Source organism: Euprymna scolopes, chromosome 6 (genome assembly GCF_053919585.1).
Source record: "Euprymna scolopes isolate OS-2025 chromosome 6, ASM5391958v1, whole genome shotgun sequence".
Classification (NCBI taxonomy): domain Eukaryota; kingdom Metazoa; phylum Mollusca; class Cephalopoda; order Sepiida; family Sepiolidae; genus Euprymna; species Euprymna scolopes.
Window position 1 is genome coordinate 82,583,407 of NC_136487.1, and position 17,569 is coordinate 82,600,975.

Below are 17,569 nucleotides of genomic sequence, written 5' to 3' on the forward strand. Positions count from 1 at the left end.
GTTTTAATTAGGCACCGCCAAAACTGGGGGGGGGGGGGGTGCAGGTAAGTACTTTTTGACGGACCGTCTTTTTAAAAATCTACCAAAAATCAGGTAATTATCCAATCAATACGAAATTTTCAGCGATTATTAAGAGAAGAATGAACTTTATAACAGTGTACTTATTTTTCATAAACGATATTTATATATATATTTTTTTTTTTTGCTTACAAAACCCCCCCTTGTTTTGAGGGGGTACAAATATGCTTAAAATAATCATCTGAAACTGAACACAACATATTGTGTTGTTGTAAGGGACAGAATTATAGATTTAAAAAAAAAAAAAAAAAATTGTTTGCATACCTTATTTTGACGTCTGAATATCAGAACTTCGATTGTGTTTAATTATCCCGCTTTTGAGTTTTGAAGTGTGAAATTCGGTGAATATGTTAAGTAAAATAATTTAAGTTAAGCAAAAAAAAAAAAAAAAATTTTTTTTTTATATTTACACGAAAAAAGCCATTTTAAAATCTTTGATAAATAAATTAACAATTTTTTTTTTAGCGAGCCGAATAATGCATGACCATTATTAAACAGGGCATGCTTTGAAGAATCGATACAAAAAAAAGAAAATTCGATAAATATTGTGTCCTTTGTGTTAAAAATAGCATCATTTTTTCGATCCTGTTTGAAAACGCTTGCCGCCTTTCGACTATGGTGGACCAAACGCGCTGAAATAATTTTTTTTTATTCTGCTTTAAATTGCCCCCCCCCATTTTGGGGAGCCTGGCCCCCACACACATACACATTAAAAACCAAACTCATACAAATGTAATAATTAATAATACATTGAAATTTTCGTCACTGAAAAATAAGTTTTGTTTTGGCCTGTTTGGTCTTCCATAGTTTGCTTTTTATCAACTACAAACGTAAACATTGTCGATCTAGACTCTAGATCAACGCGAAGTAACTGGTTACCTATATGAATAAGTGGAATTATTTGAAATCCAGGTACTTATATTATAATATTTTTGCATATTCTCATAGAAAATCATCCTAAATCCTAGTTAGACAACAAATAAATAAATTAATTATTTCAAAAACCTTTTTTTTTAAATATTTATGTACGTTTTTTGTGCAAGACAAAAAAATGTCAATTGTTAACTTTTTGGGAAAATTTAACATTTAAAATTTAATTAAAAATAGTAGAAAAAGTTTTACATTATTCTGTTTTCTATATGATAAAATTCAGGGTTTTATCTTTCTGGAAAAAAAAAAAAGTTACTCAGAAATAATGGATTTTAATAAATGTAATTTCGTTTTAAAAAACAACAACAACTTGATTTTTCAGCCATTTTTGGCGGTGCCTAGTTTTAATTAAAAAAAATAGATTATTCCAGAATAGAGTCCAATTTGGTCCAATTGACAAAACTTTGCATCAACCAATAACTTATTGTTTGGGTTTCACTTTTTATAATCGAGTAGAAATCCCAAATATTTTGTAATTGTATTCTTAGTAGCACTTGTACTGAGGATTGAACCTTAACACCCAGAAGACTGTCAGAATTGATTATTATTTAGCATTTTTATTCGTTACACACAAAAAAAAAAGTGTTGTCATTGTTTGCTGAGCTGTCCTCTTAAAGAATCAAATCCTACCTAATTTGCACCATTACCGATCATCACCGAGATGTCTAACCCTTATCCTCAAATGGCTTTTGGACATTGATAAGCAGTTAACCCCTAGCAAACCCACGGACACGAAGCAGGAAAGTCCTAAAGTCATCTTTTCTTAGATTTTAAAAAAAAAAAACTATTAATATTTATAATTATTGTTGCTATTTGTTTACTGTTTGTCTTTAATTAAGCTTAACCCAGTAAATGTTTCCACATAAATTAGTTGAAATAAATAAGACACGAACAAGTTAAACCTTATCTACAATCAGCAAAAAGTTTGTTGACTAAAAATAAAGATGTTAAGCCGTTGTTGAAATGGTTGTGTCGTTTGTCATAAGAGTTTGGGGGGGGGGTTGTATTTTTTTAGTGGAGGGGGGGGTTAATTTTGTCTTTTTTAAATACTTGTTTATTTAACGTATTCTTTACTACATTCTTTTTTTTCTTTAACGAAATATTTCATGTGTAATTTCTTTTGGTTAGGAAAAAAGTGTAGTATCTATTCTGATGGAACAAAGTGTAGTATCTGTTCTGATGCTGCCTTTAGTCTTTATTCTCGGTCAATAGGGGCAAAATCTTTCTAAACCAAGGCACTTTTTATTTAAACGACCTTGTGTCTAACCTTGTCCTCATAGAAAGACAAGTAAGTAGGAACTTCTATTCCCTATTCACTTGACTCTCTACAAGGGCAAAGTTAGGCAAACAAGGTTTGTTTTTGTTAATGCTCGAAAAAAATCCATATCTTGAAAACAGGGCAAAATTGCGAGTCTAGAAGCATTTCTCTTCCTCTGATCTATGACAGTACAGATTCTATACAGCGATTTTAATAAGAAAGCAAAACAGACAACTGGTATGCCGGGTCGCACTATTGAAACATACAAGGTTCAACTTCAACTCCTACGATTCAAAATATATCTAACCGTGACACCTGGGACTCAAAAATTATCACACCCAGACTCCTAAATTTCAAAAGATTATCACACCCAGACTCCTAAATTTCAAAAGATTATCACACCCAGACTCCTAAATTTCAAAAGATTATCACACCCAGACTCCTAAATTTCAAAAGATTATCACACCCAGACTCCTAAATTTCAAAAGATTATCACACCCAGACTCCTAAATTTCCAAAAACTATCACACCCAGACTCCTAAATTTCCAAAAACTATCAGACTCCTTATTTTCAAATCTCTCAATATTTTTTAATTTGACTCCAGGGATTCTTATGAGTCAGACTCCTTTCAAAACCTCTCACTGCTGCTATATTCAGCCACTGCCTTGTCTTCTCTTAACATTTTGTTTCACTCTCTTCTTTTCTTCCTCATTTCTAAATCAACGCTCACATACAAATGAAAAAAAGGGAGAAAAGTACCAGTGTCAAACTTTTCTTTTATTGGAGAATTATTATACTAAATTGACTTGGTCATGTGTCGACAAATCAGACAACTATAGTAATCCTCAAACAAACTATTTACAACTTTGTGCCGACAGCAGGATTACCCCTCTGAAGTGCAATCCTTCCTTAAGTTGTGGTAGGGGTAGTGACAGCATGGCAGTGTCAGAGCTACTCAACTAACCGGGTTTTGGCAAAACTCCAGGAGTCGGTATCATGATCCGTCATCCTCTGGTCGTCTCTGTCTCATCATGTAGCAAGCAAAGACATGTCAGGTACGAAACTGCATATCAACGGAGCCAAAGTTATATCAGATTCTCAACAAAACTTTGAACAGACCATCGATAATAAAAATACAAAAAAATCTTATTCCAGTCCATAAACACATCACACAATTTGAATTTGGTTCATTCGTAAAAAGAGAAAAAACATTTTTTCACGTTATAATTAAACCACATCTTTTGAATTCTAATGACTATGTTCTTTTTTTTGAGGAATTAAAAAAATATTTCTCATGTCACAAACGTACCAAATATTTTAAAATATTGAACTTCTAATGTTATTTCTTCAGGCCAATCATCTAGGGAAAGTCCTGAAATAAAGACGAAACGTTGATGAATATATAAATAATTCTGTTTTATTCCATCACGTTTCTGCTCGGTTAATGCGTTTTATTTCCTTCATTCCTGACAACCCTATTCATTTTTCGTTATAGATTGTAATTCATACCAAGCTTCATCCTATATAAATATATAAAATTTGCCTACAACTACATTCGCGAAAATCAGGAGAAAACAAGGAAGGCATAAAAAAAAAGTCCATGCTGATAGTATTAACCGTTATCGCTGGACCAATGAGAACACTTCCCGCTCGATTTCATTAAGTTTTGAATCCTCTTTTATATGCAAAAGAAATAAATTATTGATCCAGTGATTCCCAAACTTTTCTTCATGGCGGCATATTATTGAGTTTTTTGTTTTTGTTTTTTTGTTTTTTTTTAATTTTCGTACTATACCTATCAATAAAAAATAAATATTTTTTACTCAAAGCATTTTTGAAATAAAAAAAAGATAAAACAAAGAAGATTATATAAGGAGAATTTTTATTCGCATAAATCAAAATATCCTGTATTCAATATCTGATATCGTTTTGGTATTGAAATCCGGTCTGAATTATTCAGCTCCGATGTCGATTCCCGATACTTTGAAAACTCCTGATATTCCGATAGATCGTCCCATCACAAAACCATAAAAGAACTTACCACTTTGTACGCGTGAAACGTTTAGATTATAGACACTCAGAGCGTTTCAATTGAGCGGTATCATCATGATTAAGAGATTAAATGTTTTTATTAAACAAAATAAAATTAAATGACTTCTAGCTATTATCTCTTTGCGCACACCAGCAATTGTGCTGAGAAACACTAATGTGCCGCGGCGCAGTAGTTGGGAACCACCGCGTTGACCAAAAAAACGTCTCTAAGTGACACATAACGTTACGACTGCAGGATGTTAGAGACGACATCTCAAGTTTCAAGTAACAATAATGCGCACCCACACATTTCGGAACTCACACGGTAATGAATCATCAAAATATTTAAATCACTGCAGCGCAATAAACACGAAACTTGTAAATGGGTTGGGTATTGTTTTTGTTTTACGGCATATCAATCCTTTTTGGTTTATTTAATATCGAATTCAGTAATTTTGAAAAAAAAAAAGATTTTATGCTTCCAGTTTTTTTTATATCTTCAAATATTTATTCATGAGGATTGATTTTATTGTTTTTGTTTTTAATATACGACATAATGACGTTGACACACCGGTTCTCGCCAGATCACTAATAATTAAGCAACGATGAGCTTGGCCAGTACTCGATGAGAAAGCATTCAGGAATACTAGGCACTGTATGTGGTCTCCGCTTATCTCGCCATTGTTTATTTCCAATCATCCTGAACTGTGTATATGCTTGCAACTGGAATTAAAACAGTTCCAATTCAGGAGAGGTGTGGTTGGAGATTGCGCAACTCTTGCTACAAAAATTTTACGCACAGGCACCCTTCAGTGGGTATCCATAGTCAGAAAGACTTAATGGAAACTCATTTATTTGTTTGTTTTATGGAATATGAAACCTTTTTGGTTTATTTAATGCTGAATCAAGTTATTTTGGAAAAAGGCTTCATGCTTCAAGTTTTTTTTTTTTTTGATATTTAAATATTCATTAATGTTTGATTTGGTTGTTTTGTTTTACGGCATATCAAATCTTTTCAGGTTATTCAATGACGAATCCAGTCATTTTAAAAAAGGTTTTATGCTTCAATTTTTTTTATATCTTCAAATATTTATTCATGATGTTTGGTTTGGTTGTTTTGTAGAGGAAAAATGTTGTTTCTGTTTTGGACTTTGCAGAATATGATTGAGTTTTATAAAGGGAAAGAGGGAAAAAAATCATTAATATCAATGTTTGCTGCATTTTTATGTCAGGAAGCCAATATCTTTAGACTGCTTGATCTGGTAGCACCAGAAAATAAACATGCCAGTGCCACTATCAATACACCCATAATGTTGGAATTAACATTTTTTTTTTGTTTTGTTATTGAGTGACCACTTATCAAGGCCAAGAGCAACTCAAGAATAAGGGTTAATGAGATTGAAATGATTGCCATCTGAAAGATGAGCAAAATTATGGCAGCATTAACATCAATCAATGGTAAGAACGTATCTCTTATGAGTCCGGTGACCAACACGTGAGAGAATATGAGTTAGTTCTGTTTGATTGACACCATCTTATGTTTTTTAGCAATGAAACAAATACCGGAAACCACATTGGATTTTAAGATGATCAAGTTGCAGTTCCACAGCAATGTGTTTCAGACACAAAGTCCTTGCAAAGAAGCTCTGTCTTTGAAAATTGCATCTGATGCTAGGAAGATGGAAGAAGCAAGGAAAACAAGAAAAAAACGAGTGCCTGTCCTTACAAAGACATCAGAATCTAGGTCATTGTTGAGATGGCTTGCTCTCCGTTAGCTGAGGTGTATGGTCCCGTGTCCTGTGCAGTTCTAGGAGGACCATCCTCCCAGTCTTTTTCTTCTCACCTTTTGAAAAGAGGTTAGTTCATTATTAATCGCCTGAGGCACTCCCAATGGTATTGGCTAGGCATTTTTGCAAACCAGAATTATCTTCCTTTGGAACACTGGCTTTTCAAATTCCACTATCTCAACCTTTTGTCACACCTTCTCGCCATGGAAGGGAGATTAAAAACAATCCCTGCTCTTACAAGTAGGAAACAAAGATTGGAGTTCAGTTGAGCGCAATAATGAATGAAAATGGCTATCATAGATAATTTTATTTATTTGTTAGTTTATTTTTTGCTTAACTAGTAACAACAAAACTGCAGCAATTCCACGGTTCTTGAGATAACAATCCTCACTAACAGCCGGAAATACAATTCTAATTTTATTTTGTGCAGAACATGTTACGTAGAAAAGTCATATTTCAAGTTTTCACTGAAATGAGCAATTACTTTGTTTTATTTAACATTTTCAAATTTTGATAGCTTGCGAATTACAACAGAGAGAGAGCCATTTTGAAGATTTAACCGTGATTTAATCTGATCAAGTTTCCAGGAATAGAGTTTCTTTCCAAGAACTTCCCACTTGTGAAACACATTACTACGGAAATGTTTCTCTACAGACTACAACATTGTTATTTTCAAGTTCAATGTCAACAAATACCTGTTGGGTCATCTTGTGAATTAATCATAGTTCTCGATCCTTTCATAGTATTGTTCCATCATCTAATTTAGAATCTCACTAACCCTTATTCTCGAGTGACTTTTGACCTCGGTTAGTCGTGAACGATAAAAAATAATTACTACTTAAATTTTACAGAGGTCCGTCAGATCAAAGTGTAGTATCTGTATATTTGTTCTGGTGGGTCTCAGACTATCTTCCCAAGTATCCTTTGATGCTTTAATGTTGGTGATGCACTATTTTAAGCATGCGGAGAGTGTATGACCACCAAAATTTGGACGATTACATTTATAACCATGGGTGATAAGAATGAACCAATTATACGCAAGGATCGTTTTAGAAAATATACTGAATTTCTTTGAATTCTTCATTCATAACTTTCCGTTTTAACACGAGAAAACCACGCCGCTCGGTTAATCCTGACTGGGTTAATTTTTTGCCCTGAAAAGTTTTTCTGGATGGATTGATGTTGCCATTTTTCTTTGTTTGGGGCAACTACATTTTCTATTACAAGAATAGCTCTAAACTCAAGAGTTTATGAGCAATCGCCTGAGGAGCTCTCACCAAGGAGGACCGATGTAGCTCATCATAGCAGTCGTTTCTCTACTATTCAATATATTTTTTTTCTTACTTTTAATTCACCCCAAATTAGGCATATTACCACTGAGAAGTAAGGTGCTATTGTGGATATAGGGGCCAGAATTATAGGGGGCATCCTAAGCAAGGAATTCCACTGTAAAATGCATATTCGTACAGATAGGAAAATAGGAAGCAGAGAGGGAGTTCCAAAGGTTGGCAGCTCGAGGAAAAACGCTATTAGAGTAAAAAGAAAGCTCTTCAGCATCCAGGTGTCCCCACAGTGAATAAATGGGATTTAGCCGATTGTCGGGTTAGTCGAGCATCAGAGCAACAAGTTCATCAGAGCATTGAAATACTTGTAAAATAAGCACAGGGATTCAACATTGCAGCGATGGGAAAGGGACTGGAATTTGGTAGATAGTGAGATCAAAGACTGTGAACACTATCTAAAAGGCCAAGACTAGTGGATGGTACACCAGTCCAAATTTGACAGCAATACTCCTTGCATGGGTGGATGGTGGCTTTATAGAGATATAAGATATTGACAGGTGTGAGAAGTTTTCTGGCACGGTACAGGGAGTTAACTTTCCTCGCATTGTTTGACTTAAATGCTTGGTGCTGATTGGATCGAATAATAAATTTCAACTGGTCTTGATTCAATGACGTCAACAAAACACTTCAACGTTTAATCTCTTCTTTCTCGTACTTGTTGAATGAAGATGTGAAATAAAGTTAATACATGCATCATTTGGATTCTTCATACTACTGTTCTCATCTTGAGGGTTAGTATCACAATGTTTCGGCCGATGCTACCTTCAACCTTCTTTCAGGTATATCTCATCAGACTCTGGAATCTTTTTCGCTTTGTTTTAATGAGAACATTTGCAAATCTATTATGTAAAGGGCAAAATGGGCGTGAGCGTTTGTGTCTGTCCACGAAAGGCTTTTTGGATGGGGGTACTTGCATCGGTTAGATTCCGCAAGAAGTTTTTGCATACTTCCCAGACCGCAATGTCACAGATTCACAAACGGACATCATCTCTATCTTTTTTTTTTTGATCAACAAAATTCCCACCGTGCCGTCATGTCGGCTGTTTGCTTGTCTTTTACGTATAAATAAAGCAAAACTAATCGAACGCAATCGCCAACACCTGGCCTTCCCCCGGATAGTATCTGTTCTGTAATTGGTCTTTGGTCAATGTAGGGAAAACCCTTCACACTGAGACAATTACTATTTATTTGGATACTATCGGAGTGCCTCCCTTTTTGGGGAGCTGGTTTTCTCCCCACATTAAAAACGACCTTTAGCAATGCCATCTTTTAAAAACGACCTTTAGCAATGCCATCTTTTAAAAACGACCTTTAGCAATGCCATCTTTTAAAAACGACCTTTAGCAATGCCATCTTTTAAAAACGACCTTTAGCAATGCCATCTTTTATTTTTTATTGACTACATTAAATTTTAATGCTTTACACTTCCGGTCGCGTCATGGAGTAGCGGTAAGACGTCAGATTTTCATTCACTTTCTTTTCCACCTTCGCGTCACAGGTTCGAGCTTGCCTGCCTACTACTACTTTTTTTTTTTTTTTTTTTTAACTCAATACACACCTACAAACACCCAGGCAACGCCGGGCACCTAGGCTAGTCTTAAATAAAGCAAACTACTTGATTCTTTCCACCAAAAACCTGAATGACTACATTTTTTTTTTTTTGTACACAATAACAAGTTCTACATCGCATAAAATTAGAATCGTATTTACTGTGGTTATTGGAGGCATGAAGGACACAATTGTGTTCCGCTTATTTCAGGAAAATAATTCAAACCAACGACCGAGAAAACGATTTTAACATGGCCGAAACTTAAAAAAATAAATGTAAAAATCTAACCCGTTTGTGGCTCATGCTCATTATTATGCCTAATCTACCTACCCACCTATGTCAGTTGTCTGTGGAAATTCCACAGATATTTGACATAAAACTTTCAGTAAAAAGTAAAAAGAACTGTGAAAGAAGGATGATACATTATATATATATATTTTACATAAGGCGACTTTCTGCTAAAAAATCCACAATTATACAAGAGAATTCAACTATGTAAAGGTGGAAAAAGACTTGTTAAATAGAAAACTGGGATCATAAGCTGCTTACCATGTAGTTGTTTCTTATATATAGATATTTCGCTTATCTCGACATTGTTTCCAGTCGTACTGAACCTCCACTTGCCACTAGTATTTAACAATGTTGACTCAGGAGAGGTGTGGTTAGAGATTGTGCAATTCTTACCACAAAATTTCACACACAGGCACCCTTACAGTGGGTATCCATAGTCTGTCAAGACTGAAGGAAGCCTTTGTTGTGTGTGTGTGTGTGTATATATATATATATATATATATATATATACACACACATATGTGTATATATATATATATATATATATATACACACACACACACACACACACACACACGCATACACAAATGGATGCTCCCATTGAATCCTGACATATCAGGTTCAGACAATTAAGGTGTTCGAAATCCACACTATTTGTTTATAGTGGTGAAGGCTTTGTCTAGAATCACCGATAAACCCAGTTCGTGCAAATGATTGCCACAAGAAAGAGCAGACAGCAGACCTCAGAGTTCTTCTCCTCCTCCTAAACACAGGTCTTAGCGAAGACTAAGGGTAACCGAGATTTTTAAACGGCCCCCTCCCCGATACTAACCTGGAAATTTCTATGCTCTGGTGCAATACATAAAGCGTCTAATATTCCTAAATAGTCACTTATCTGATACTGGCCAGGCTCGTTGTTGCTTAACTTCAATGTCTAACGAGAACTGGTATGTCAATGTGATTATTCCACATGCGGACTAAACTTTTATATAAGCAATATCGCCCGAAGATTCGAATCCAGTTGTAAAGTCACCTTTAACTCCAAAGTCTGATATTCAATCGTCAGGCCACCATTAATTAACACGGAATAGAAGGGAATTTAAAGTCAAATTCAGGAACACATACCATAAGTTTAGTCAGATAGTGTTCAACGGTTAATATTTTAGACAGATTAGTAATATTAATACTTATATATGGCAAAACCTTAACACAACTGCTCGCGTTAGATCACCGAAGTTAAGCAGCGTTGAATCTGGTCAGTACTGAATAAATGCCAGTTTGAAAATACCAGGAGTTGTATGTGAAAGGAGGACGACATGTGAAAAAAGTTGTCAAACCCATTTTGGACTAACAACACCAAATCGTCTATTTGAAATCTCAGGTTATCTTCTGTATAATGTCTATTTACTTGCCTCTCCAAGGGGGAAATGTTAGACACAAGGTCAATTTCTTTTGGTGGGGGGACAAAATTTTTAAAAAGTGTCCTGGTCAAGAAGAATTCCTCCACTTTCGACCGAGGAAAGAACAGATACCACATGCCAATCCCAGACCGAAGGCAAATATATCGTCTATATTTTAGAACGTGATAAAACGTGAGATTGTATCGTACATGCAAAGAAAAAAAAGAAACTTACATTCGATGTGAGCTGGTGCTTCTGATAGTTTAAACTACTTCTAAAATTAAACAGTTAAGTTTAATAAATTGAAATAAATAAACTTTAACATAGTAAAACGATTCTGAAAATAAATAAAGGTACTTCTACAAGATTTGAACTGAAACTTATTTTTAAAAAACACTAACTCTAACTTAAGTTTTAGGTTTAGTTCAGCAAAAGTAGATTTGGTTGGGTTCAAATTCTGTAGAAGCACCTAAATAAAACTCTTTAAAAGTAGAAGAAAACATGCTTGGCTACATGTTGGCACAAAAAAAAAAAAAAAAAAAAAAAAAAAATGAATCATTTATTAGTCATGATTTGTCAGTAGTGTAAACGAACAAATTGCATACTCTTCCCGGAGAGCTTCGCCATATGATTGAAAACAGGACTTCAGCCCAGAGGCGGTTGGTTCGTTATGTCAACACGTTTAGATTAGCAGGTTATGCTGAAGTACTTACTAAAAGCATCTTTAGCTCCCCGATGGGTGGGAAAATGGGAGCTGGATAGTGACAATTGGTATGAAGGGTTGCCCTTACATTGACCAAGGTCTGATATGTGGGTTACCCCCACATATGGTCTTTGCTTGCAGTATCTGTCGGAACAGATGCTACACTTTGATCTTGTCGCCCGGGCCACGGAGGGCCGAGTCCTCCGGCACTCCCTTGCGAATGAGGATGGGTCAAGCAATCAACCCATTGGAAAGGAGGAGGTAATATCTAGAAGGATGACTTCCTGAGACCGACCGAACAGATCTCACATTTTGAAGTATTTATTTTTCTAAAAAAATAGCCATATAATTTTAGCAAACTAAAAGCACAAGGCCCTGAAAAATGTGGGTGAGTATTGGGGGGGGGGTCATGCTATTCTAACTCGATATCTTCTGGCCAATTTCTTCAAACACTCTTCCTTCTTTCTTTCATCATTTGTTCATCACTTCCACTATCGCAGTCACCACATTTACTTTATGGGCTACCCGCTTTAAGATATCCCCCAGTTGTTTGAACAGTAACACTTTCTTTCGGCACCAAAGCCAACAGAGTCTCAATATAGATTCTCAATAGGAGTGAAATTTGTGTTCTCAGGGGGATGAATTTTCAAGCCACTTATAGTTTTAACTTTTTCTTGTTGTTTATTTACAGAATTCGGAATCCATCATGAATATCAAAAAAAGAAAATACGATCATTCATATATTGAATATGGATTCACACCCATCATAAATGGAGAAGAAAGGCCCCAGTGTGTTATTTGTTGTAAAGTTTTGACAAATGATTCTATGAAGCCAGCAAAGATGAAGCAACATTTGCAAAATGTTCATTTTCATCACAAAGACAAGAACAAAAAATGTTTCGAACACCATGGAATGCCCTAAAAAAGATGAAGCTGTTTTCAGCAGAAGATTTTAAAGAATAAAACCAAAACGTTACTGAATGTACTTAAAATAGCAAAGCAGTAAACCTTTGAGAAAGGTTATCTTTGAAAGGACCGGAAATGGTGGGAGATGAGAATGACATTCTTACAAATGGTGAAAAGCATGCATCCATTTTTAAAATGACCTCTTCCTGTTGACTGTTGCTGGTCCTTTGCAGTTCTTAGAGGTACGCCTTCCAGGTATTCCTTCCTCCCTATGAGAAGGAGTTAGTTTATTGCTAATCGCCTGAGGCACCTATATCGAGGAATGCTGACGGGACTGGCCAAGCATTTTTTTTTTTCAGGCTAAAGTGTTCCTTCACTGTGTCGCTGGTTCTTCAATCGCCCTTTCTGATCCTTGTGTTACATCTACCGTCCATAGGAAGTACATAAATACGAAGGGATAAAAAGGTCAGTCATTCAGATTTCGAAGATGTGATATTCCGTCATATTGTCAACCAACGAGAGATAACATATTTCAAAGCCGGCTTAGATATGATACTTAAATAAATCAACTAAGTTTGTGTGTTTTTGTTTTTTCCTGTCTCTGCTTTATCGTTATTTTCATGACAAGTGCTCGTCTGAGCTTCAATCTATGCCCCCCCTTGCATGACTTTCAAAACAAAACAAAAAACACTCGGCCATCTGCAACCACTATCAATAATCCTCTTTATATGTGCCTAAATCTATACGTAGATTCCATAAACAAAGCTTATTTCTTTGAGCCGCACGCCTGTGGAACTCTGTTCCGTTTTCCTGCTTTCTAACTGACTGCAATATGGTCGTCTGTAAGTAATTGATGAACCGTCCCCTTAAGTAATCCAATTTACCAAATTTTCACTATTAACGATTACTACATTTTCCCATTGATTACCGTACACTCATTAACCCTTATTCTCAAGTGACCTCCGGGCCGGTGACTCCTTTGTATAAAAAAAAAAAAAAAAAAAAAAAGATCTAATTCATTAATTTACAACTTAAACAGCGAATGAGAAAAAAAGCACCTGTTAAAAAATGTGAGCACAACCCAAGGACGCTTCGTTTTATTTTCCTAGTGTAGTATCTGTTTTGATACTACACTTCACCTTTTTCTGTCGTCGGTCAATGAAGAAGAAATCTTTCATGACTGAGACAATTGTTATTTTTGTTCCTATCCAGAGTGCCCCTTTTAGGGGAGCTGGATTTTCCCCATATTAAAAACTGACCTTGTGTCTAACTCTACCCTCGTGGAGAGGCAAGTAAATAGAAACAATACTACTGGAAGTGATGTCCCCGTCATTTTTTTTTTTTTTTTTTTTTCTGCTATCTTAGCTTTTTTCTGCTATCTTAGCTCATAAAATCTTTAGATTTTATACAAAGGCCGTGAGGATTTTATTAAAATACTTCTGATGATTGGATGTACTATGAAACTGCGGCAAAGTGTTGAAGATAATTTGCATGGTGAACTTATTTGACTGTCACCGATACGAAAAACTAGACGTGAAAATAGCCTTCTCTTTAGGAGCTAAAGCCTTCAAGATAATCTTTTTACTATTATATTTTTATTCAAAACAAATAATGTACAAACGAATAGAGATTAGAGCACTCTTTGACTGCTGATACTGTTTATATAGACAGTAAGAATTCCCCTTAATCGCTTGTGCCACAGAAGAAGATGTGACACATTACCACACCAGTACCAGCGCCCTAGAGAAATAGCACTCTGATCTGCAAAAAATGCCTGGGCAACTGCATTCTCCGTTAGGGGCGCCTCGGGCGATTAGCAATAAACTAATCCCTTCTCAAAGAAAGAAGGCAGAGCCTAGGAGGATGAACCTCCTAGAACTGCACAGGACAAAAGTCGTATTCACTGGAGAATTATGACGGGTTCAACTAGGCAATGTTATAGAATACCAGCTATGTGTCACATCCGACCCTTGTGAAAAGGGCAAGTAGAAGTAAATCGACGATATAGCATAGATCAATTTACAAATTTTAACAATTGCAAGTCTCTCTCTCTCTCTCTCTCCCCTATGCTATTCAATCGAACAATGCCGGGCAAATACAACTATTTTTTACAATACATAAGAATAATTTTTTGTAACTTAAATATTGTCTCCTGTGTTAGTTTTTAAATTGTTTCCCGAATTGCTTCCCCATGAAAGCGAAGGTAGATACAAGGTGTGAAAATACAGCTCCTTTAAAAAAAAAAAAAAAAAAGAACTCTTGATTGGGATAAAAAATAAAAATAACCTCCTTCACTGATAGACAGAAAAGACGAAATCCAACATGACATTCAATATCAGAATAGTTGTTCACGTTTCTCCTTGTTCCTAATAAAAAGGCCAAGAAATTACCTATAAAAACAAAATAAACTAATAATTAGAAATTAAAAAAATAAATAAAAAAGGGAAAATCCGTGATTTATTTATTTGTTTTAGATTAGAAGACGCGAGTTTTAAATTGTTGACGAGACATTTTATTTTTACGAGTCCCACTTGGCATGTTCTTTCTTTTTTAACTTTATTTATTTATTTTATAATCACGAGAGAGAAACAACACACACAAAACAAATTCAGTAATCAATCAGTTTAAGGCAAATTGTTGTTTTGCCTTCGCTAAGTGAAAAAGAAATCCTTCTAAACTGGGGCAAATTTAATTTTTGTCCCAGTCCAAAATGCCTCTTTTGGGGGAGGTAGGAGGTGGGAACTGGAGTTTTCCTCACATTAAAAATCAACGTCTAATTCTGCTCTCGCAAGGAGAGGAGTAAGGACTTGACCAATAAAGTGTATTTAAATTAATTTTTTTTTTTAATTCAAAAAATAGTCAATTTAATTATTAAAAAAAATTTAAGTGAAGTGTTAATACGGACAAATTGAGAAGTTTGTGAAACATCTTTCTATTATGAAAATCTGGCGGCATGAGACTTTATGAATGAACTTCGCGTCCAATAACAATAACAAAACATTTAGCCATTCTTTTTCTTTTTAAATTTGTTTTATGTGTGAAAGAAAGTATGTTCACATTTTTTCTTATCTAATAGGATTATGATTTAAATAGGATTTTTAGGTACGTGCAAAATGTATGACCGATTCCCTCCTTTCACTTAAAAAGGCACCAAAATTCAGGAAATTCAACCAATTTTAATGAAATCTTCAGTATTAATTTAGTTTTTTGTTTTTTTCATGCCTTTATTCTTGATTTCCATAAATATTCGATTAATACTCAAAATATTACACTTGTGCTGTTTACGGACAGTATTAAAACAATAATGGTTATCTTTACGATTCAAGTTTCCACTTCACTTCCGGTTGTTGCTTCGTTTTTAATTGAATTTTTACGGTTGTTTATGTAAAAGTACAGAACAGTTACAAAACACCCCTCCCCTCCCATGTTAAGAATAGGTTTCTAAATAATAACACTATTTCATCGCGGTAACATAGATGCACAAGTACTGAAGCTTCCCCTCCTCATGTTAAGAAGGGCTTTTCTAAATAATGACGTTATTATTTACCAAAACCATTCTTAACATAGGAAGTGGCAATCGAAAACAAAGTAAAAAAATTAACTCGTAAGGATACGAAAACTTAACATTATTTAGAAATAAGGGTAAAATGAAGCTTCATTGTGTTTTCACTTAATAATTTAATCAATAAAAGATTGATAAAAATTTAATTTAACTTAAACTCTGTCTAGAAAATATAGCAGGGTCCGCAGTAAATAACACAACACAATAAATAAATAAATAGTGATGATAATTCAACGTGCATTTATCAAAAGTTACATATAGGCGAGAAACAGACACACGATATCTTATGATAATTTTGAAAGATAAAGAATTCGGGATGATTCCGTTTCTTTTCATTATACATAACAAAATTAACACCTCACCTGATGATGAGGTCGCCCTTTCCTACAAATCACGATATCGAACAGAAAGGAAGAATATTGAAGTATTTTTCTTTCATTTTTTTTTTTTTTTTTAATAAACTTTTCAACTATAAATGAAAAAACAAAATTAAAATAACGCATTTTTCCATATAAACAAAAATCGAGAAAAAAAAAGAAAAAAAAAAGAAGCTCTAACTCGGCGTAAACAAAGAAAATACGTCAGATGTATTCCCCCATCGAAAAACAAATTTATAAATACAACGAAAACAATAATCTCTTCCTTCTCTTTACGGAAACGACATCGAAAAAAAAAAAAACAGCGTGTTGTTATATTCGATTCCATTAAATGAGAGAGGGAGGGAGAACGAGTGAGAGAGAAGTGATTGCCGACGGATGTTGATCAAAGAATTCTCAAGAAAAATAAGTGAAAGGTTCGCCAAATTTTGTACTTACGTGTCGGACATAACAGGTATAACCAGATGCCTAACTACGGCATAATCTGCGTAGAGTAAAGCCCCGTACGTAATCAGTAAACACACTATACCGCACGGGTCTGACCTAAACACAGCCATCTTGGCTTCCTCATCATTGTCGGCAGTTAACTGCTACGTCGAATCTGATTGGTTAAAATTATTTCAATATATCTTTTTCAAAACGTTCCCCATAAAATGTCAATCGAACTTAAAAATAAATTAAGGTAAGATGTTCGAGTTACTTAGTCACAATGAAAGTATATCTTGAATTATAAAAAGGGTCAGTATGTGTTTGTCTTGGGATAATTTCGAAGGTGTTTTTCGACTTAACAGCCAACAGGTTCCAGTGGCTCGTTGCCAAGGGCGTGGCTACCTGTTGCCAAGCAAGAATTGATTGACAGTCACCACTCACACCTTTGATAAGCTGCTCCTTTGAAATAAAAAAATAATTATTTAAACACGGTAAAATTTTGATTTAGTTTTATTTACTATTGATTACCGTGTACCGGATGATTTACTTAAGCTTAGCAAGAAATTATATACTTGCATATGCTAAAAAATGACGGATTAATCTTTCTTTTTTAAATACTTTTTAGAGCTTTAGGGGTGCGCAAGAAATAATTAAATGAAAAATAAAATTCAAATTTCGGATCTCAGAATGCTGATTGGATAAGCAGGTCATGTGACATGTCAGCTACGAGAGTATATGAACTAAAATGACCTACGCCCACATATGTACTCAAATTACATAGTATAAAGTTAAAACAGAAATATTTCAACTTTCTAATCAACGGGAATCCCTCTTGCCCCTGTGAAATTACTTAATCTTCTAAAGTCTAAAGGGCAATTGTCTGTGTGTATGTTTGTATGCCCGGTATTTTCTTGATTGGCGTTG

At 34.8% G+C, this 17,569-nt stretch overlaps 1 protein-coding gene across 2 annotated transcripts in view; it reads right to left on the reverse strand.

The window, feature by feature from the left end:
• LOC145277733 (palmitoyltransferase ZDHHC3-like) overlaps nucleotides 1-17,040 on the reverse strand; it is a 257,972-nt gene extending 240,932 nt beyond the window's left edge. Inside the window, exon 1 of one of the 2 annotated variants that reach the window (XM_080129438.1) lies at nucleotides 16,655-17,040. In XM_080129438.1, coding sequence (XP_079985564.1) covers nucleotides 16,655-16,773 — 119 coding nt within the window. In that variant the 5' untranslated portion in view covers nucleotides 16,774-17,040. The remainder of the gene's footprint in view (nucleotides 1-16,654) is intronic. The other variant, XM_080129437.1, reaches the window with a different exon arrangement.
• Between the last annotated feature and the right edge of the window lie 529 nt (nucleotides 17,041-17,569).